Genomic DNA, 23782 nt, shown 5'->3' on the forward strand with positions numbered 1-23782 from the left:
TTGCAAAACATCCAGGCAGGCGGTAAACATGGAACCTAGGGGAGCCAACCCAACCACTCCATCAAACCAAGCATCAAACACTTGGTTTTCTTGCTCATAGAGCCAACCTGTGCTGAAAAAGTAACTCTGAAGGCTTGATTAAATCCCTCATTATCTGGTCATAGAAAAATATCAATGCATCCACACGGACACCTGCTCAGAATATTCAGCATCTGTGTTCTTTGGAAGAAGAAAGCCAGACCTTCCTGCTACATGCCAGAAAGGAATAATCTTAAGGATCTTCAGATAGTATCCAAAAGGACATTTGATTAGTAACGTGTCTTGGTTCAGTGTTTGTTCTAATTTGTTTGGACAGGGAACATTTCCTGTGATAGTTCCTGTCTGACAGTACAACACAGTGAACTTTAAATAAGTGCACTGTGAACAGTGTGAGAACTGAGCACCAGTGTTACCATAAAGGTTTCATTCCCCAGCACCCTGTCCTCTCTTGCATCACTCGGAAGGACATTTCAGAGCATTTGCAGGTAAACTAAACTCTGGCTACTCTGGCTTTCAGGATTATTTGGAACTGGGGCTGAGAGCCACAAACCTTTGATGGCTTGACCCTATCTCCATAAACCCTGCAGATCAAGAGTGTGAGGGAGATGAGGCAGTGCTTAAGGTTCTCAAAAACAAATGTTTCAAGCACTTACAAACACCTGATACTGTAATTAGAAATAATTTCTTCTCATTAAACCTCTACCAGACAGCACTACATTGAGATACTTCCCAAGAAAACACATTTCTTCCAAATAGCTTAGAGCTCACACTTTCAATTAATACAAACTAATCCCTGATGAAATAGTATGACCTGATAAAGAACTACGTACTTAAATATACCTAGGAATTAACGAGGGAAGTAGGCCAGATTTAAAAAGATCATTCATTGAAGGGTAGCAGTGGAAGGGCTGAAATAATAAAAACCCACCAATTTCCAGGTGGAGAACAGCCATGGTCCTTGGGGAGGAAACCTCCAAGGACTGTGGGTGATACCCATAGAGGCTGTTTCTAGGAAGAGTCTCTGGAGACCCACATACTGTGGAAACAGGCAGGTCTGGGAGAGCGAAGCAAGTACCTAGCATTCTGTCCTCACCTCCCAGGCCTGGGCCGTTAGAACCAGACCTTCCTGAAGGATGGTGAGGTTCTGAACACACGGCCATGTGCATGCAGGTAAGCATTTTACCTCTAAGCTACATCTTCAGCCCTGGATGGTAAGCTGCAAAGAGGAAGCAGGAGGCCCACTTTTAGTGCTAAACACAGAAATGTCCACTGAGGCTTTTAGTTCCTAATGGAAGGAAAGGAATGAGTGGAAGCCCATGGCTCTATACTCTATACTGTCAGTGGTTTCTGGACCTTTCCCAACCATGCTCATTCATTCCCATTGGTTCCTGGCCAGTAAGAAAATGAAGTGGGAATACCACATTTTATTCCAATAGAACCACAATCAAAGATGGATGGAATGAGGCAGCTTCAAAAAGTAAGGGACTATGAGTCTCTAAGGCCCTTAGCCAGTGAACAGGGAAAAAAAGGTCAATCCTGGTGGCAGGAGGCAGAAGGTCTGCCTGCTGCTTAGGACTGGTGCCCTGTCTTCTTTTCCTACAATATTTATTCACTGCTTTTCTAACTGGCGCTCCTTAACACAAAGGATGGAACTTCTGGGAGGGTTCTATGCTTAATTCAAGTTTCTGAATCACAGAAACCCAGCACCTGTCCTGCAGAGTCCTTCGGCATTCTCCAACCTGAGAGAGACCCAGAGAGGCTGTTTTTAGGACGAATCTCTGGAGACCCACATGCCTTGAAAACAGGTGAGTCAGGGAGAGGGGAGCAAGCATCTCCCAGGTCAGATGCTTCCTGCCTTCTTTCACACCCCCAACAGCTGACCTGACCATCATACTTTGAGCCTCTCTGTATAACTATAGAGTAACCCTCACAGCTCCACAAGGTAGCTGCCATTATCTCTGCTGTAGAAATGTGAAAGTGGGAGTCATCAAATAATTGCAGTATATCCTAAAAAGACACAGAGCCCAGTTGTGTACTAATGTCTCGCTTTTACTCCTCTTATCCATGTGTCTGATGAGCCAGCCACCCTTGAATACTCCATGCACTCTCACTGATGTGCTAGCTCCTTAGCCTGGTACAGCTTTCCAGGCCTCCTTCCCACTTCACATTTTAAGGCCCAGTTTCAACAGTGTCTCTTCCAAGAAGCCTCTCCCATGTTTATGTCTAACTAGAACTGATTGTTTCCCTTTGGGCTTTGCCCACATTTGCATATGTCCCCATTACAGTGCTTATTCTGCAAGATATTGTAAGTATTTGCATAACATTTGCTCCCCCAACATTGAAGCCTTCTCTTCCCTTGGAGAGAAAGATTATCTAATAAGCCACCTGTGTCTGCCACACACTGCTTCCTCAGTAGAAGCTTAGTGCCTGTTGAATGAATCAGTGGTTGACAAATTGCCAACTGGGGCAACCAGTTGTCCCTCTTGTTTGCTCAGCTGTTTGCAATGGGATAAAGAACTTCCTGCAATCAAGGCTGTGTGACATGGCTTTCAAGACAGACTCATGTCTCATGATTTTCTCCTGCTCCAAGCAGAATGTAGGTGACCAATAACTAAATTATAAACATTAGGATCCACAATGTACAGAATATGTAGGTGATCCCTTCTGATTGACATTTCCCCTGTAGTACCATTATATTTCATTGCTGAGAGCCCAGCAGCCTGCTTCAATGAATATACCCATATGTTTTACCTCAATCCATCATTTGTGATGGCACACAGAAGCAGTCTTGTATTGCATTAACTGGAAAACTTTAATTTTTCCTAACGCACCAGCAAGATTATCAAATGTTGTGGCAACATGGATGGAACTGGAGATCTTAATGTTAAGTGAAATAAGTCAGGTGTGGAAAGAGAGGAATAAGATTTCACTCATATGCAGAATTCTTAAAAAGCTGAGCTCATACAACCCAAGAGAATAGTGGTCACCAAAGGCCAGGGAGGAGAAGGAATGCGGAGAAGAAGGCTTAACAGGTACAATGTCATAGCCAGACAGAAGGAGTAAGTCTGGTATTCTATTGCACAGAGAGTGATTATAATTAATAACAGTACATCCTAAAACTCAAATAGCTAGAAGAAAGGATTTTGAATGTAATCATAGCAATGAAATGATAAATGCTTCAGATGATGGACAACCTAAGTATTCTGAGCTGATTCTTATACAATATATACATGTATAAAAACATCACACTAAAGATGTACAATCATATCTCTCAATAAAAAAGATCAACAAATGTAGTTTCCTGTCCTTTAGCAAATCATAATTCAATAGAACATGAACTCAAAAATATAGGTGTCCTAGAGGTAGGGGTATAGTTCATGGTAGAGCACACAATGTACCACGTGTGAAGCCTTGGATTCAACCCCCAGTACTGAAAACTAAAATCAATCAATCTGGTCCACCCATCCATGCATGCATGCATCCATCTATAGATATAGGTGTCCTTTCACCCTCCTACATTGAAGAAGGCAATGACATGTTTAAAGGAAAAACAAAGGCCTGAAGAATGACTGGAGAGAGAATAAAGTCTTGGCAAGAGAGTTCAAAAAACTTTTTAAAATAAATAAGCATTTTTTAAAGGAAAGCACCAGTTATTAGGACTTTAAAACATCAAATAACTTTCTAAATGCTTCATGTATATTATTTTATTTTTCCTTTCAAAAACCTTAGATTAGAATTGTTACTCTCATTTTACAGGTGGGTAAATTGACTTGCTTGGAGTTACCAAGCTGGTAAGTGGCCAAGTGGCCGAGCTGTGATTCCAGCCCACTTCTACCTGGCTCCAAGAATCTCTTTTCTTTTATTGAGAGCCTACTGCATGTCAAACCCTTAGTCAGACACACACATGTATACAGACTGCTTTACTTAAGACAGTCTTTGGTGCCACATGGCAATTACTAGAGCTGCTTTCAATCTGACATTAATAAGAGAAACTAGCTTAAGTCCTAAGATAGCCTGAATAATGAAAAATGTAGGTTGCTTCTGTTTAAACCACCACTAATTACTCTCAACGCCAGATTGTACATAAACTCCCTCCTCTGGCTAAAGTCCTAGCAGGTTCTATAGTCACTAAATGCTCTGCTTATCAAGATGCAGATAAGAACAGACTTCCTTTTCCCGTACTCAGGGCAGTTTATAGGCACCAAAAATTCATATTTCAGACAGACAGGAGTGCTCTAGGAACATATATTATTTTATAACCTGGAAGCAAAGAAATAAAAGGAGTTGTGGATTGTGGTTTTTAAGATAAATTGTATCTTGAAACATCTTAGTATCTGAGTCTATATTTGGGTTAAAGCTATTTGCAAAACATAGGGAACAGCCTGCCAAAGCCCACTCACAATGCTTGCAGCAACCAGGCAGCTCAGATTTCTTGGGATTCCACAGCCATGTGCCCTAAATAGAGGTCAACTAACTACCAGGTGGTGGTGAAAGTTAGTGTTAAGGAAGGCAAGATTTCAGAATCAGACTGCCTAAATTCAAATCCCAGTTCTGCCACATTAACTATGTCATCTTGGGCAAGTTATTTCCTCTATGCCTTAATTTCCTCATATGAAACATGTTGACAGTTGGATAGACTTCACAGGGTGGACTATAAGAATTGCGTGCAGTAGTGTTTGTGAAGTTCCTGGAACTTGACCTTGTACAAATCTGTGTAAGAGTATAAATATTGGCCATCACTGATTAAATCTAACATATTCCAGACAGGTGGGAACTTCAAGAAAGTCCTGAAGTCAAGAGAAAGGAGGCTCCCGTTGCTATGATTACACTTCTCCAGCAGAAGCTGGGGGAATGGCCTCTGTGCCCTAACATGCATAGAAGCTGCCTGTGTGCACATTCTGCAATGGGAAGCGGGGTGGAGAAGGACAAATGGGCCTCACACTCATACCAGGAGTACCTTAAGCACCAACTTTCAACTGTTTACCTGAACAGTAATAATTTTTTAAAGTTGTCCACATACCCCCCAAACACAGACTTTATACTCACCCAATATTTGACTAATTTAATCTTTTAAAACGGTATAGTATCTTAAATAACTTAAACTTTTTTGTCTTTAGTCTTCTATGTTGTTCTTTTCATAAACCTAAGACTGAATTAATACCCTAAAGAGAGATGTCTAATATTTCTTATCTCCATATCTTCAAGCAAAACAAGAGAAAGGTGTATCAGAAAAGCTCATCTAATGATTAGAACTTGAGTCTTCCTCTAGAAAGCCTGCTTAATCTACTTCCTAGGAGTGTTAGTGTCATGGCATGGAAGTTTGTTTGTATAGATACATGTGGGAACTTTTTTGAGTTGCACTTGCTTCCATGACCTGTATATCAATGACATCATTCTCTTATTTTATCTATGTTCTCTATCCTTTATTCAAAACTGTCATTAAATTTCTATTATCTCCTTGTCTAGTTTCTAACCCTCTTGACCCTTCCTTGCTAACCTTGGGTCCACTCATCTGAATCAGGCCCCTACTTCCTGTCTCACCTACACAAAGGGCAGAGTTTCACAGGGCTCAACTGCTTTCATTGTTTTACTCTTTAATCCAGCCCATCAAAAGTCAGCACACTCATCTCCTAAGAATCCACTTTCTTCCCATTACAACACTGCCCTAGACAGACAATGGAACTGGGCTCCTTCTCCTGCTGAGACTTAAGACCTAGGTTTTTCCTACCCCAACTATCCAAGGTCTTCCTCTTTCCTTCTCCACCTACCAGACAGACCTCAGCACTACAGTACACCAAACAGATGTCTGTACATTTTTTCAAGCTCAATACTTACAGCATTCCCTCTGGATACAGCATTCTTGGGGCCTCTTGTCCAAATGCTACCTTTCCCCTCCTCTCTTTCATGAGGTCTTTCTGAAGGACTTCTTCCTGATCCATTTTGACTTTTATATTATTGACTGGGTCCCTACTTCCTTTATCATCCTTGTTAGATCTTGACTGGTGAGAGAAAACATAATTTTTTTAGGTGTCAGAGACACTCAGCACAGAACTGGTAGTGTCACTGAGTAGCAAATACTTATGTAGCCAACTTTTCTATGTTATAAAGCAGTGTATTCCAAATTGTAGATGAGACCCCCCAATAACATTTGAAACACAAGTTTTTTAAACATAGTACTTTACTACATACGATGTAACTGTATTTTAAAAACTTTTTAGTCTCTCTTCTTGTGATAGCTCTTTGGTAGTAGATGTGGAAGCCTTGCTGTGTGGAGTCTGCTGTCAAGCAAGGGGAAGACACCATGCCCTCTTTGTGCAGCAACCCACTTGCAGGTCCCTGATCCTCACATGCAGGTCCGCAACACCATGAAGTTAGGGGTTTTAAGATGTCTATTGATGTTTTACCCTTGAATAAAGAATGAAAGTTCTGGAAGTCCACCCAGTACAGTGCCCCTTCACAGAGACTTTTGTACTAGCCTGAGAACAAAAAGCCTACGGTTTGAATCTAACCCTTGGAGGCCACTGGATGGCTGGGATGCCGATAGTGGTTCTTGCTATTTCACTGTCAAGCCATGACAAGTGAAGAGCAATCCCTTTCCCCCCTGGTTGGTATAAATTTTGTGAACATGAAGAATGACTTCTCTGATGTTGGGCAGATTCACATCTTTCCTGAATAAACCTGTGTTAAGTAGCTGTCAACTTACTGTGCAAAAAACTGGCTATAAACTTTGGGACACTTGTGTACTAAGAAGACAGCATTAGCTGGGTGTGGTGGCACATGCCTGTAATCTCAGCTACTCTGGAGGCTGAGGCTGGAAGATCACATATGAGGTCAAGATCACCCTGGGTATCATACTGAGACCCCATCTTAAAAAAAAAGTAGATAGCATTTTAAGATATTTATTTTGTCTATATCGTCTTATACAAGTACCTGGTTTTATCAGAAAGGTTCTAACAAAATATTTTAAAACAATCTGGGAAATAAAATACAATTTGAACAACTGCATATTAGGAAATTATAATGTCAGGTATATCAATTTTATCCATTATGTAGAAAAAGTCCTTATCTGCAGATATAGATCAGAAGCAAAGAGCCCTGGTATCTGTATGTAACTTAATTTGAAACAGACTACACACACATACACGCAGAAAATATGAAAATTTTTATTGTTGAGTCGATAAGGTAGACAAGTATATGCTATGATGTTCCCTCTTCCTTTCTATATTAAACTATAATGTTTAATTTCTCACTAAATTTATTTCACAACTAACTAATGGGTTTTAATCCTATTGAAAAATAATGCTTTACCATTGGGAAAAAGATGAGTCATTGGTTTCTATGTTTACCGACCATATCTAAAGAGACTCCAACATTCTGAAGACTGTGCTGTGGTTACTTCCTTGACAGTAAAGGATTTAATTTTCTACTGCCATAGGTCCCCTAATCTCTCCTTCAAAATTCTGTCTATGACTCATTAGTACCTTAGCAGGAACCAGTTTTACTTGCAGAGATCAGGTTCAGAATGTGCTCTAAGGCTCCCCATCCTAAGAATAATCCTTGTGGTTCTCATCATGGCTTTAAAAGGACCACATCTGGGAACATCAAAAATTCAACACAGTGCCTTGAAACTAAAAATGCCCAAATAAATGCTTGCATTGGTTAAACTTTTCCCTTCCTTCTCTCTTATGGACTGGTTTTAACGAAAAGTGTAAGTTCCATGAACAGAGTCAGTGAAATGAGAGGGAAGTGCTCAGGGTAAGTGAGTGAAATTTCGAGATTATGGCGTGTGGATTTCTAAATTCCTAAGGTTGGGCTCCTGTGGACTAGGGTCATCCACAGGATCTCATTTGAATTTTGACACGGTAGCGACCTCAGGGAGACACGTGCTCCAGACAGACTAGGGATTTGTGTTCCAGTTTCCCTCATTTGAGAGAACAAGGTAGCTCAACTCTGAGACCTCTAAGGTCTTTGCAGCGCTCATACTCACATAATCCTGTTACTGCTGGGTCTGGGAGCCCCACCCCCACAAAATGCCTGTTAGCATAACACAGAGGAATCTCATTGTATGTCACTTAAAGTAAAAAAGCACACATGACAGAGAATGTGCTGTGCGTTTACAGTGACTCAGAGACCAGAACAGTGGATACCTTGGCTGGCAAGCATTCTCCCTAGAATGAGTCACCAGAAGATGGCACCAGGGAGCACTGGGCCACTGACAATACTGATGAAGCTGGTAAGACTCATCCAACTGCAATTTAAGATGTATGCACTTTACTCTAAATTATATCTTAAAAAGTAAAATAAATGCCCCAAATCCTAGATCATGAAAATGTGGAGTTGTCAGAATTATTCCTGTAGAGTATCTATTACATCACAGGTGCTCAATGAATAAATATTAGCATACATATCATTCAATTCTAGCAAGAAAAGAACTTTAATTTCATTAGCCTGTCAAGTTTTACTGCATTTTGCCAGCTTTTTAATGTTTTTAGTTTCCACAACTTTCATTATGCTACCTAATAAATATTTGCTTTTTATACAAGAACACAAAAGAGCAAATGAAAAGAAGTGAAAATCTGTATGTATAGTGTATATTTGCAAGGCACTAAATATCTGTGGTATAACTGAATATATCAGATTTAGAAACAAGAATACTTAATTTTAAATTCTGCAAAATGCAGCAAAATCCTAAATACCATGTTGATGCACAGTGCTAATGCCTTGTTTCATTATATAATAGTTACTTAGAAAGCCAATGTTTCTCCAAAGGCTGAATTTAACTAAAAGCACACAAAGAACAATTAGAACTCGCTCACTTACTTAGACCAAATTTTTCTATGACAGCTGACAATTGATTAATTTAGGTTCTAAACCAGGCCCACCGAAATTTGCATTTCTACTGGAAAAATGTTTGTTTTTTTTCCCAGGGCATCTTTTGTGAGCTGGGCAGTGTGCTAAAAGGACTAGAGTCTGGAAGAGGAATAGAGTAAGCTTAGTTGTGGGAGTGCCCGCTGCTTGGGCTGAAAGACATCTGAACTATGTGCATAGGAAAATGTAGATAAGTACTGCAGGGAACAAAGGGAAGGAAATGATTACTGCAGGGTGCTTCAGGGAGAAGACTCCTGGGAAGGACTTAAGAGTAGGAGAGTCAAAAACCAGTAGAGAGAGCCTACCAGAGAGAATGACAAGTCTTCAGAGGCAAAAAGTAAAATGCTTAGGAAAACCAAAAGTTACTCGGAGTATCTAAAATTAAGAATGACTAAATGGGTCATCCTGAGTCAGAATTGAGTGATGGGGTACAAAAGATATGCAATGGATGGTAGGCATGGTGGTATACACCTGTAATCCCAGCGAGGCAGCCCAGGACAAAAAGTGTAAGACCCTATGTGAAAAATAAAGTAAAGCAAAATGGGCTGGAGGTGTAGGCTCAAGTGCAGATCAAACCCTAGTGCTGGGAAAAAAAAACCTGCAGGGCAAATATGTCTCAAAGGAGGCATCAGACTCTGCAGAACACAGCCACCCTACATCAAGCTCTGCAAACCATGTTATATGTGACACTTACCATGAAAACAAAAAACATCCAGAAATGGTGAATGGAAACATCAAAAAGAGAGAATTCATAAAATTATATCTTGAATATTGACAGTTTATGTATTTTTTTTTTTTTTTGAAAGGGACTCTTGCTATGTTGCTCAGGTTGACCACGAATTCCTGGGCTGAACTAATCCTCCTGTCTTAGCTTCCCAGTAGCTGAAATTACAGGCATGCTACTGTGACCAGGCTTACACAGTTTCAATTCTCACTAACTGTGTAAAAATCCAGAGCTGTGTCTGTATTCAGGATTTGGTTCATGGGCTGGGCCGTCACAGAAGAATGATTCACTAACGCATTTGTGAGATTTGGTCAGTATATTCCTATACACTCATACGCCACTGCACACTAACACTAAGTGAGCCTCTGTCTGGGAGGCAGGGATCATGTACCCGGACCTACTATCACACATATACACCCCATTTGAAGCTCAGGATAGCTGAGTTCTCACCTAAAAGAATATTAGCTATCAGGTGATAGGAAACCAGGCATCATGCCTCATAAACACATGACTGGTAATTTAGGCCACTTCCATTCATTTGTCTTCTGGGGACCCAAGACACTAAACAAATTCCAATTATAGCCTTGCTGCTTTTTCAACAGGGGCTGGGCAGGTTATGAAGGGCAATGTTTTCACCTCGGATGAAAGAAAAGGCAGGAGTTAAGATGACTTCCCTGAAGGGTGCAGGTCCTTCTGTCTTTTGTTGATGGACTGAAAAAAGAAATAGTTCAATGCTACAAAACAGATTCTCCTCACTCTCAGCCTTATTACAGAAGCCTGTGCTGACTGCAGGAATGTTCCATGGTGTACATATCTACTCTATAACTAGGCACTATGACTTGAATTCTGCCTGGAAAAAAATTAGATTAATAAAAGGGGAAAAATGTGTGTCGGGGGAAGGGGAGGAAGAGGCAGTTTCAATGCCAGATGCATTTTTTTCTTTCCTGGGAATTGCAATAGACCAAATCATGGATCTGTACCTGGCATACAGCCCTAACTCCCCCAGACACTGTGGGAACTCTCAGATAGGGACACCTGCTCTGAGCTTATTACAGAATTGCCTGTGTGCAGAATTACCACTTGAACATGCACTAATTTTATGCCCAAAGGTAAAATGCTAGCTTTATTCACACCTAGCTCCCTAAGATACACGAATGATACGGTTTTTCTGTGCCTTTCTTTTGCCTTGGGAAACTAATGGACCTGACTACAAGGGCTGCTGAATACGTAAGAGTATCTACAATGTGGTGTTCTTCATTAATTTGACTCAGTCCACCTACTTTATTCAACATATTCAAAATGTTGAGAGGACCATCTGTTCGAGATTCACCAACTGAGAACATTATGAAAACTCATTCAGCCCAAGCTACTCCCTGAGCTCGATGCACTGGAATTTCTTTGACTTCTATACTTTGATGCCTCTGGAGTCATTCATTCCTTTAGATGTTGTTGTAACTGTTTTATTATTACGGCCACTGTAAATATATCTGCAAATACCATACTCGCTGGTCAGAAAGTAACACTTGATTGTTTTCCATCCTGATAAATATGCAGGCAACAGTCAGTGAATATATACTTTACATTACAGAACTGACTCTAAGTATCCAATCCTATCACAGACAAGGGTATGTTTGTTTTATTAAGGGGCACACCCTCCAAAGGAACTGAACTTAATATTTTTAAACAGGAGGAAAGTGACAAGCATAATTAGGCAGGAATTAAATGACAAGCAGATTTGGGTACAATAGTTAATTTTCCACTTAGCATCTTTCATCAATAATTTCAATAAACCTTTCCAACTGTTCTTTTTTTTAATTAGGATATGTTCATTATTTGGGGGCGGGGGTTCGAAGTGACAATTCCAATCAGACTTATATTGTACATTATTTATCTTTCTCCCATCATCTCTCCCCCTCAGCCCCCTCCCCAACCCATCCCAAGCAATTGCAAGAGGTTTTTTTAGTTCTGTTTCATATAGTCCATCAATTATATACTGTCACCTTAATCTCCTTCCTTCACTCCCCCTTCCCACTAATACCCTCCCACAGACTGTGCTTATTTTACAGTCCTGCTTTTCATTATTAATATTTAAGTTGATGTTCAAGGGGGTGTCTCAATGTATGCCCACTGTGGGTGTGCTTTACTTTGGTCTGTTCAGACCCTTCCATTACTCTCCCTTACCCCTTTACCTCCCACCCCGTTTTTCAACAGCTTTCAGTACACAGCCTTATATCCTCTACCTTCACATCTTACGTTATGTGATATTACTAATGGCCTATCATTCTCCTTTTCTTTTCTTCTTTCCCCAAGTTCCACAGAGTAGTTCCATTATTACATATTCTACATCTGAGTTTGTATACGACTATGGTTGTTTTGTGTATATGTTTACCTTTGGATCTATCTTCCACGTATGAGAGAAAACATGTGGCTTTTGTGTTTCTGAGCCTGGCTAACTTCACTTAACATGATGTCCTCCATTTGGATCCATTTACCTTCAAACTACATGTCATTATTCTTTGTGGCTGAGTAATACTCTACTGTGTATGTACCACAATTTCTTGATCCACTTATCAGTTGTAGGGCATCTGGGTTGTTTCCAGAGCTTGGTTATTGTGAATAGTGCTGCAATGAACACTGGTGTACAGGTGTCTCTACTGCATCCTGTCTTATGTTCTTTTGGGTATGCCCAGGAGTAGTGTCACTGGATCAATCATATGACAGTTCTATCTCTAGTTTTTTGAGGAATCTTCACATTGCTTTCCATAGTGGTTGTACTAATTTGCATTCCCACCAACAGTGTATAAGGGTTCCTGTTTCAGCACATCCTCACCAGCATTTGTTGTTACTCTTGATTATGGCCATTCTAACTGGAGTGAGATGACAACTAAGTGTTGTTTTGATTTGCATCTCTTTTATAACCAGGGAAGTTGATCACTTCATGTATTTACTGGCCATTTGCACCTCTTCTCTTGAGAATTCCCTGTTTAATTCATGTGCCCATTTCTTCATTAGGGTGTTGATTCTTTGGGGGCTGAGTTTTTTGAGGTCCCTGTAGATTCTGGTGGAGTCCCTTATCAGATGAGTATCTGGCAAAGATTTTCTTCTGTTCTGTTCTGCTGTCTCTTGAGTCTGGTGACTATTTCCTTTGCTGTGCAGAAGCTCTTTAGTTTGATGCAGTCCCATTTGTTCATTGTTTCTCTTAGATGCTAAGCCTTTTGAGTTCTGTTTAGGAACTATCTGTTCCAGTGTATTTCCTACTGCTTCTTGGAGTTGTTTCAAAGTTTCAGGGCTTATATTAAAGGTCTTTAATCCACTCTGAGTTGATTTTGGTACAGAGTGAAAGACAGGGATCTAGTTTCAGACATCTATATGTGGATATTCAGTTTTTCCAGCAGCATTTGAAGAGGCTGTCTTTTCTCCATTGTGTGTTTTGGGCTCCTTTGTCAAAGATCAGTTGGCTATAGATGTGTGGGTTTAAGTTTGGATTTTCTATTCTGATCCATTGGTCTTCCTGTCTGTTTTTGTGACAGTTCCATGCTGTCTTTATTGTTATAGCTCTGTAGTATAGTTTGAAATTGGGTGTGATACCTCCAGTTTTGGAATTTTTTTGCTCAGAATTGCTTTGGCTATTCGAGGTCTTTTGTATTTCCATATATACTCCTATTTCTGTGTAGAATGTCATTGGAATTTTTGTAGATTGCTTTTGATAGTATGGCCATTTCTACAATGTTGATTCTACTGATCCACGAGCATGGAAGATCTTTCCATTTTCTGGTTTCTTTTTCAATTTCTCTCTTCAGTGATTTATAGTTTTCATTAAACAGGTCTTTGGTTTCCATTGTCAAATTTACGCCAAGGTACTTTATTGTTTTGGGGCTATTGTAAATGGGATTGTTTCCCTGATTTCTCAATCTGTGCATTGTTGGTATATAGAAAAGCTACTGATTTTGGCATGTTAATTTTCCATCCTGCTACTTTGCTGAAAGAGTTTATGATTTGTAGTAGCTTTTTGGTAGAGGTTTTGGGGTCTCTTAGGTATAGGATCATATCATCTGCAAACAGGGATAGTTTGACTTCTTCCTTCCCTGTTTGAATCCCTTTTTTTCCTTGCTCTTGTCTTATTGCTCTGGCTAGGAATTCCAAAACTATATTGAATAGGAGTAGAGAAAGCAGACAGCCCTGTCTTGTTCTTGACTTTAGGGGAATGGTTTCACTTGTTCTCCATTTAGTATGATGTAGGCTCTAGGTTTGTCATATATAGCTTTTATTATGTTGAGGAACATTCTTTCTATTCCTAGTTTCTTCAGAGCTTTTATCATGAAAGGGTGCTGGATTTTGTCAAAGGCCTTTTCTATGTCTATTGAGAGGATCATGTGGTTTCTGTCCTTGCTTCTGTTTATATGCTGCATTGTGTTTCTGGATTTATGTATGTTGAACCATCTTTGCATCCCTGGAATGAAACCGACTTGGTCATGGTCTATGATCTTTTTGATGTATTGTTGAATTCTGTTGCCAGTATTTTGTTGAAAATCTTTGCATCTACATTCATTAAAGATATTGGTCTTTAAGTCTCTTTTCTGGTTATGTTTTTACTGGGTTTTGGAATGACTGTAAAGCTGGCTTTGTAGACTGAGTTTGGTAGTGTTCCTTCCTCTTCTGTTTCTTGGAGAAGTCTGAGGCATATTCATTGGTGTTAGTTCTTCTTTAAAGGTTTGGTAAAATTCACCCATGAATCCATCAGGTATTGGGCTCTTCTTTGTAGGGAGACTCTTTATTACTGCTTCAATTTCATTGCATGTAATAGGACTATTTAGGTGTTTAATATCTTCTTGGTTCAATTTTGGTTGGTTCTATGCATCTAGGAATTTATCCATTTCATTTAGATTTTCCAGTTTACTTGAATATATGTTTTCAAAGTACTCTCTAATGATCCTCTGGATTTCACTAGTATTTGTGGTTATGTCCCCTTTTTCATCTCTGATTTTATTAATTTGGGTCTTCTCCCTCCTCCATTTTGTCATGTTGGCTAAAAGGGTTTGTCGATCTTGTTAATCTTTTCAAAGAACCAACTTTTTGTTTAATTGATTCTTTTTATCATTTGTTTGGTTTTGATCTCACTGATCTTGGCCCTGATCTTTATTATTTCTCTCCATCTGCTGGTTTTGGGTTTGCTTTGTTCTTGTTTTTCTAGGAGCTTAAGGTGCATCATTAGATTGTCTGAGAGGTCTCTGTTTTTTAATGTAGGCACTTATAGCTATAAACTTTCCCCTTAGTATAGCCTTTGCTGTGTCCTCCAGATCCTGGTAGGTTATATTTTCATTTTCATTGGATTCTAGGAACTTTTTGATTTCTTTCCTTATTTCTTCAGTCGCCCACTGGTTTTTCAGCAGTGTGTTATTTGGTCTCCATGTGCTTGAATATTTTCTGGGGCTTCTTTTTTTGTTGAGGGCTAGTTATATTCTGTGGTGATCTGATATGATGCAGAGGGTTATTTCAATTTTCTTGAATTTGTTGAGACTTGCTTTGTGTCCTAAAATATGATCTATTTTGGAGAAAGTTCCCTGAGATATAGAAAGCAATGTGTATTGCCTAGCTGTCAGATGAAATACCCTGTAGATATCAACCATATCTATTTGGTCTAATGTGTGGACTTGAATCATCTGGTGCTCACAAGGCAGCAGAGTCCCTGGGGTCTACTAGTACTGGGGCATGGGCTTCCAGCAGCCATGGCAGCTGCTGCAGGCACAGGGGACCCAAGTCTGCAGGCAGCAAGAGCCCTGAGGCTTGCTTGTTGGCGCCCGGCTACCAGGAGCCCTGGCAACTGCTGCAGGCACAGGGGAATCAAGCCTTTGAGCAGCGGGAGTTCTGGGGCCTGATTTCCAGTTGTGGGCTCTAGAAGAGCAGTGCAGTAGTGCTGCAGGCATGGAGGAACCAAGACTTCGGGTAGCAGGAGCCCTGGGGCCTACTTGCCGATGCGGGCTATCAGGAGTCACAATAGCTGCTGCCAGTTTGGGGGAACCAAGCCTATCGGCAGCAGAAGTTCTGAAGCCTGACTGCCAGTCCGGGCTTCCAGAAGCACAGTCCAGTGGCGCTGCTGCTGACACAGGGGGAACCAAGCCTGCAGACAGCAAGAGCCCTGGGGCCTGCTTGCTGGTGCCAACTACTAGGAGCCATGGCAGCCGCTGCCAGGTCAGGGGAACCACATGTGCAGGCAGTGGAAGTTCTGGGGCCTGAAGGAACATAGTACAGTGGCACTGCTGCCAGCTTGGGGGAAACAAGCCTGCTGGCTCGCGCATTCTGTTACCTGTGGAGCAGCAGGAGTGCTGGTTTCCCTGGCATTTCACAGTGAAGACAGCAGGTTGTATAGAATGGGCAGCATGGAACTCTAAGTTCCTGTGTCTGCCGGGAAGCAGGACTTACCACCAAGCAGTGGAGTAATGGAGCCTGGAGCTGTACAGCAACTTCAGGGGCAGGGATGGGAAATGTTGAGCTGTGAGCTGTTCTTCCCATTCTTCCCATGGTAAATGCTTCTCTATTTGTGGATCCGGAGAGGGTTTTGCTTCTCGCTGGTTATGGGACCCCATGGGTGCCTTTTGGGGTCCTCTGATCTTCCTTTTTTCAGGGTAGTTTGTCGTCGCTGGGCTATAGGGATGTCAACAGTCTGCCATCTTGTCCCTCCCTCTCTTTCCAACTGCTCTTGTCCCAGCCTAGGACATGATTACCTCAACGTGTAAGAAATCTGTTCTGAATTTCATACTGCGTGACTGACAGCCATTTGGTTCCCTCTCCCTTGCCTGCCACATTCACTAAGTTTCTTTCTCACTAGTCTAACAGTGGACCCTTCCTTTTTCTTGAACACCTGTACCTGCCTGGCCCAAGTCTTTTATGCTGCACATCTAGACAACTGTAACAATCTTCTGCTCCTCACTGCGCTTCTCAAAAATCACACACAGACTATCTACAGGATGAGACTGAAATTCCTGAACCTGGAAGTTAAGGGCCTCCATGTCTTGACCCAATCCTGCCTCTGTCCAGACTTTGTACTCTCGCCCTCTTCCATGACCTGATCCACTGAGCCTTTTCCCACTCAAGCACGAATGCCCAGGTCACTTCCACTCACTCACCTCCCCTTTGTTCATGAGCCCCCTCTGCTGTATGGTTCTTAAGCTCCTCTCTTCCACCATTTACTTTTGCCAGCTATGCAACCATCAGCATTACAGATGTTTGACAGTTTGTCTCTAGTTTCTACCACAATTATGCAAATTAAGGAACTTGATAAAGTTGCAAACTAGGGAGTGACAGCCAGAGTTTCAGCCAGGGTTGACTTCACAGCCTCTTCCTTCTGAAGCCCCTTCCTCCCCACACTCCTTACTAAATCTCAGGATTCCTTCAGCTTCCATCTCAATTTAACCTCTCCCACGCAAAGTCAATTCTGGTCACCCCCAATATCAGTCTGATTCAGAATTCCTGTGGCTAAATTCTTACTGCCTCATTTTAATCACTTTATTTTTAAAAAAATTTTTTCAGCAGCCTCAGAGCCTCATATTGTCTCTTGGACACAATAGGCACTTAACTGTCTTTGTAAGTGAGTCACTTTACTACTTTGATATTATTTCCTATGGATAAAATTCCCTATCAGGTAGGATAATTTCAGTAACTGAATAAAAGAAGATTCAATACTAAGGGTACTTATGATCTTGTAAACTAAGAAGATCAAAGGACAGGGCTAATTTAGAGGCTTGGGGATAGCACAGACCCAAGCACTTTCCATTTTTTACTCCATTATCCTCTGGACAGTTGCTTGTTCCCTTGTGGAGGCAAAACAGGAATCACATGCAGACGACTCCTGGCTCTGGGTGAGGATGCTTCTCTTCTTTCCTGTTTTATTAGGGAGAACATTCTCCAGAAGCTCCTCAGCAGATCTCCCGTTGGGACCTTCTGACCAGTCCTGAGTCACATGCCCCAGCTGCAGAAGAGGATGGGGAAGCAGACTCTAACAGTGCTAGCCTCCACTGTAGGAACAAGCCAGGCCAGCCAGGTAGAAAAGTGTGTGCAGAGGTAGCCCACCGTTTGCAAACATATTAATGCAATGATAAACTCTGCATCAGGACAGCCTCCATGTCCAAATAGATGGAACACTGTAAGAAAGTTTTGCTAATGACATTATAACAAACAGTCCAGTTGCCGTAAGGTGTGCAGGTAGGAGACACGAGAACTGGAACCACCCAAGTCTTTGGTCACTAAACTGTCAATAACCTTTTCCTCAGATTTTTGGTTAAATATCACAATCTTCTCTGTCAGGATCATCACAGGGAAAAAAGAGTAAGGAAGGAAAAAAATCTAGCCCTTTTGAGATAGCATATAGTTCTCAAGACATCCTAAAACAGATAAACAACTCCATGAGATTTAAAGAACAGAAATGGAGATCAAAGTATATACAAGTCTTTTGCCTCTTTCTCTGAGTCTTCTTTGCTGCTTCTAACACGATAGTCTGCCACCACCGCCGCTGCCACCAGCACCATCTGTTTCTAGTTCTGGAAACAGCATAGACATCTGTCAATAGTGAACTACTTAAAAAAAAATTGCAGTGCACTAGAAAATGATGCAGACACTAAAATGGAAATGGATCTGAATGGGCTACCATGGGAGCTTGTCCAAGCTGAACACTAAGAGGGGAAAACAAGATGCAGAGTTATTCGTGCAGTGCCTGCTCACCTGTGCTTTAAAAAGAAGGGTGGGGGCTATCACAGATGCATACAAGTACACTCCATTTGTATGTCATTTTCTAAAAGGATATCCTAAGAACTGTGGATGCTAGTTACCTGTGGAGTAGGACTTGGAATCTGGGGACTGAGATACTTTTTAACATAGTTCTCTTTCACTTTATTTTTATACTTTTAAACAAAGTCCTCAAAGTGAAACTAATAGGTAAATGCCTGCAAAATTGCATTAACACATCAATTTACTTCCTTGACTCCTCTAAGGACCTATGATCTTACTAACAGTAGCAAAATAACTGGCAACCAGCATACAGGATCTTTTTGTAGCTACACACAAACTTAATGATTTCATTCATGTGATTACTTTTAAAGAAAAGTAACTCTCTACTGAAAAGAGATTTCTTAAATTCAATTTCCCAAGGAAGGAAAATCATGTCTTCAAGAGTAGTTCTAAGAAGCTTTCATAGACTAAGTTGGAATTGCCAAGTCAAATACAAAATTTCAAGTGAAAAATCCATAAAAAAAGCACTGTATGCTAATGTTACATCTTTGTCACATAGCTCTTCACAAAACACTATCTTCTCAAGGGACCAATGCCACAGAAACATTTCTACTGAGCATTAGGTTTCCCAGCACACATAGCTTTGACTCTGCATTGCGTGGACAGAGATATTTCCCGTGCAGACTCTTCACTGGGAACATCCACAGGAGTGCAAATGGCAAGTGTACGACAGCCACCTTTGTGGAAATGCACGTGTCACGTGCACTGCATAAAGACACTTCTATTGACAAGGAACTGCATATACACAGGAGTCCTGTAAGATTATAGTTGAGCTGAAAAATTTCCATCATCTAGTGACATCACAGCTGTCTTAACATCACAGTACAACGTGTTACTTGTGTGTCAGTGGTGACACCGGTGTAAATAAGCCTACTGTGGTGTCAGGTATATAAAAGTATAGCATATACACATATATAGCATTCATAATGCTTAATGATAAAGGACTGTTACTAGGTGATGTATTTACTTTTTTAAATCTTTTTTTTAGCATGTACTTCTTCTGCGTAGCATTAAAAAAAGTTCACTGTAGAACATCCTCAAACAGGCCTTTCAGGAGGTGTCCTGAAGAAGGCCTTGCTGTCACAGATGTCACAGACATCAGACCCAAAGGCTTTCCAGTGGAAAAAAAAAACAGTGGTATCAATAATCCTGACCCTGTCTTGGCCTAGGCTAATGTGTGTGTTTGTGTCTTAGTTTTCTAAGGACAACAACAACAAAAGGCTAAAGAGTAAAATAAAAATTTTAAATAAAAAATTTAAAAACAGGTATCTTAAAACATACTTTTAGACAATTATACAATGTGTCTTTTGAGGTGTTATGAAAGTCACAATGTTTAAATTTTTAGTATTTTATAAAGTAAAAAAGTAACATTAAGCTAAGGTTAATTAGTTATTGAAGAAAACTATTTTTAATAAATTTAATGTAGCCTAATGTACAGTTTTTAAGTCTGTAGTAATGGACCTCCTAGGCTTTCACATTCCCTCCCCACCCTCTCACTGACTCGTCCAGAGCAACTAACTGCCAGTCCTGCAAGATCCACCTGCAAGTGCCCAAGTACACAGGTGGACCATGTTTTAAAAAATCTTTGATAGGTATTTCATGGTACTTTTTCCATGTTTAGATACACAAATACCACTGTTGCAACTGCCTGCAGCATTCTGAATAACATGTTACACCTTGTGGTCCAACCTAGGTGTGTGGTAGACCTAGGCTAGACCAGCTGGGTTTGTGTAAGTACACGTTGTAATGTTTGTACAAAGACAAAAATCACCTAATGAAGCATTTCTCAGAACCTATTCCCCAAACGCAGCCCTGTACTACATGATACCTGACAGGAAAGCTTAAGAGATATGGTTCTTCTAGGAGCTGTCTGCTCCTCAGGGCTAGACTGCTTTATTTGTGACTTCTAGGCTTTAATACTTGGTTTTACCTTTCAAAAATGGTTTCTGCAACAACACCTACGAAACACAATAAAGCCAAGTCCTTAAGGTTGAAGTTAAATTTCTCAGAAGCCCAAACAGAACAGGGCTATTTTCACTGAAATAAATTTTTGGTGGTTTTAGGATGTATTTTAAAATGAAGTAACGCTAAAACCAGATTATAAGATATATCTGAAATGTTCACATATAATCAATTCTAAAAACATTAAAAACTTTGGTATTTGAATATGTACATGCCCTAGAGACCCCAAAATATCATTCCTAGGATAGAATGAATTAAAAATATTCACAACATCATTGTTCACAAAAAAACCCATAGCAACAATAACCAACAATCCATAAAAAAATCCAAAGGTCTATGGGTAAGATACACATACACAAATATACATACATTTCCTACATCTGAGCAGTGGAATGACATGAACTAGAATTATAATAATTAAAAATAATCTTAAAGAAGAACACATTCAGGCACTTGGTAGGCTGAGGCTGGAGGATCACTAGTTTGAGGCCAGCCTTTGCTACATAGCGAGTTCCCAGCTATAGAGCAAGATCCTGACTCAAAAGACAAAACAAAACAAACACACAAAAAAAGCGTATTCAGAATGAAACTTTTTGAAGGTCAAATGCAGGCAAAGTCTTGCTTAGGTGTGAACACATAGGTGGTAAAATGATGGAGGAAAAGCAATGGAAAGATTAGCACGAATCTTAAGACAGAGATGACCTGTTGGGGGTGGGGATGGCCTGTGATGGAGGGACACCCAATCAGGGAAGAAGGAAACAGGGCTACGTTCAGTACTTCACCACGGGTTTTAGGGTTTTAGACATAGAGGTGTTTATATTTTTTTTTCTTATTGGAATATCTTCTCTGTGTAATATTTTAAAATGTATAATCACTTTAAAAATAAAAACCGTGGAATAAATTACAAAGTAAAACTGAACGTGTGTATGTGTGTGTTTAAGTTGTACAATGAGTAACATCTTTTAATCCTACTGCTCTCTCTGGCCCTATACTTAACTCTTTAGATAATAATATTAAAATCTAAATTGTGACCTGTACCCAAAGGCCCTCAGGCCACCTTTGCCATGGGTTCTGCCTGTCTTCCTGGTCATTATCCTTGCTGGATCATACCCAGGAATGTGAAAGATGCCTCAGGTGAAAACCCCACGTTTTCCCCCAGGCCACAGTTAACCCCAAGGCAGTAAAACAATTCAGTTCCCCCTCAGCTGGATGAAGGAGCAAAACAGGCAGAAGGAAGAGCAGGAGGGGCCGGCATCACAAGCCCCTCTCCAGAATGGCCTGTCCATCAGAGACAGGCCCATCCTCCATTTCTGTCAACAGCCTGACACAGAAGGCAGCTGAAGCTGTTTCAGAAGCAGTGCTCTAGCAGTGTGGAGAGCATTCCCTTTCATTCCAACTGACGCTGTGTGTGTGTCAAACTCCATCAAGCATTACACTGACAATGCTATGAGGCTACAGGATACTTGCTGTCTGTTGGAACAACTGGCCCCTCCAATTTTTCTTTTTAAATAATATACACTGAACCTTCAAGGTTCAAGGGATCAATTCCTCTAACCTCCCACCCTTTCTCCCTTCCTCCATTATTCCCGTTTCAAAAGATCAAAGATGGCTATCAATAATCCACTCTCCTTTGTGACATTCTAAACAACCGTGGATGCAGAACTACTTGGAAAAGACCTCGGTTAAATGTGTTCAAATATTTTAATGTCTAGGAATGAAAGATTACATTTGCTTGTAGCAATGGACAGAAGTCTTCTTCTACAGCAAAGGCACACCCAGCCACAAGTTGAATACAAACTTTCAATGGCTCAGCAGCTCTAGCCGAGGTCACATGAAATGGAGCCCTCACCACTGCAGGAAGCCCCCATCCCACTGCGGGACCCCCCAGTGGCCAGAGGATGTCCGATTCAGAGGCACAGCACAATTCCCTTATGGCTGCTTCTCCCCCGCCCACAGCTTGGTGACCTCCACGTCCTTTTTCCCACGGTGGCTGAGTACGCAACAAAAATCAGTTTTGTGGAGGCTCAAGTTTCCAGGGCAGAAGGGCTGGACGATGCCCATTTGTGGGAAGAGCTGACATTAAAACACAAAGTTAGATTCCAACTCAGAGCCTGTTAGACATGGGACTGTTTCCCAGCTCACAGGCAAGTGGGAGGAGAACTGGCTGTCTTCCAGCCAGTAGCTGGCACACTCAAACCCAGATTATTTGTCTATCTCTTTACTCACTCACGCTGGATTTACAGTTCTAAAACGACCAAACAATAAAGGAGTTTGGCGATTCGTTAGGAGTTTAGGCAGCTTAAATACCCAGAAATCAACTAAGAAATTAGGGAGAGATTTCAGCAAGCGCAAAAGATAACTATTAAGAATCCACAAAAACCTGTATTTCTTTCAAGCATCTCACCGGACATTTATAACCACTAAGCTCTACAATTCCTATTTACATGCTCCGGCTGAAGCCAGAGGGCTGCAGGGAGACTTACCAAATGCCACACGACAAATCAGGAGCAAAACAGGACCGGCAGCCAGCTCACCTTCCTGCCCAAGAGGCAGATGAGTGTGTGAGGCAGGCAGACTGCCTATTCTAAACAGCACCTAACCAATGACTCACCATGGACTTTGGAGATCCTGCTCACATTATCTCTGGGTATTTCTGTGTTTGTCTCGGAGAAACTCCACGCCCTGCACTGTGCCCAACACAAGTGCCAGCAATAATGCACTATATTCAGAGCACTGCTGTATAAACGGGCTCTTTGTGTTACAAGTCAAGTGAGACACACTGTATCTCTGCAGGGAGGCCCACTAGAGTAGAGACCTGCTGTCACACAACTCTGGAATTGCCAGAGAACCAACATTCTGCCTGGTACTCCTGGTTTACCCACAGGGGGAAGGACTCAACAAGCCCAGGCTGGTCAGAGCAAATGCAAAGCAGTGGACTGAACCCAGGAAACACCAACACTAAAGAAGACACAACAACCAGTGAAGCAAACAGTTAGTGTTGACTCGGGGGGAAGTGGTGTGCAGACAGGGAACAGTCAGGAGATCGTTTCCTCTGTTGATTCTTTCACAAGACAGACGCTCTGGGTGCCTCCATGTGCTAGGCACTGCTAGAGGGCACAGCCCCCTTTTGGCCTGGTAGTCAGGGAGGGAGAAACAATGACAATTACTGATAAGTATGAGGACAGGCATACTTGGGACTAAAGGAGTACTAGAGAGGGGACATGGCTGATTTCTTTCTAAAGCAGAAAGGAAGAGACTTGTCTGTCAAAAGGTGCACCAGGTAAACTGAGTTCTGAATCAGTCAACCAGGAGACAGGTTCATGTTTGGAGAATATGGTGCAAGATGGAAATGGGATTAGAGCTGAGATGGCAGGCAGGGATCAGACCCTGAGTGTCCCATTCAAATGC

General features: G+C 41.2%; 1 protein-coding gene across 10 annotated transcripts in view; it reads right to left on the minus strand.

Annotated features, from left to right (window-relative positions):
- Tmcc3 (transmembrane and coiled-coil domain family 3) overlaps positions 1 to 23782 on the minus strand; it is a 269620-nt gene that overhangs the window by 19308 nt on the left and 226530 nt on the right. The window contains exons 1-2 of one of the 10 annotated variants that reach the window (XM_020166376.2): positions 22858 to 22962; positions 5875 to 6038 (exon numbers count right to left, since the gene is read on the minus strand). The exons of 6 other annotated variants lie outside the window; for them this stretch is intronic. Coding sequence is in view for 1 of the 4 variants with exons in the window: in XM_074084135.1 (XP_073940236.1) it covers positions 22986 to 22988 (3 nt within the window). In the remaining 3 variants the exon portion in view is untranslated. Of the gene's footprint in view, positions 1 to 5874; positions 6039 to 22857; positions 23264 to 23782 lie in introns of those variants that run through there. 3 more of the 10 variants (XM_074084139.1, XM_074084135.1, XM_074084136.1) reach the window with 3 other exon arrangements.

Source organism: Castor canadensis, chromosome 8, assembly GCF_047511655.1.
Source record: "Castor canadensis chromosome 8, mCasCan1.hap1v2, whole genome shotgun sequence".
Classification (NCBI taxonomy): Eukaryota; Metazoa; Chordata; class Mammalia; order Rodentia; family Castoridae; genus Castor; species Castor canadensis.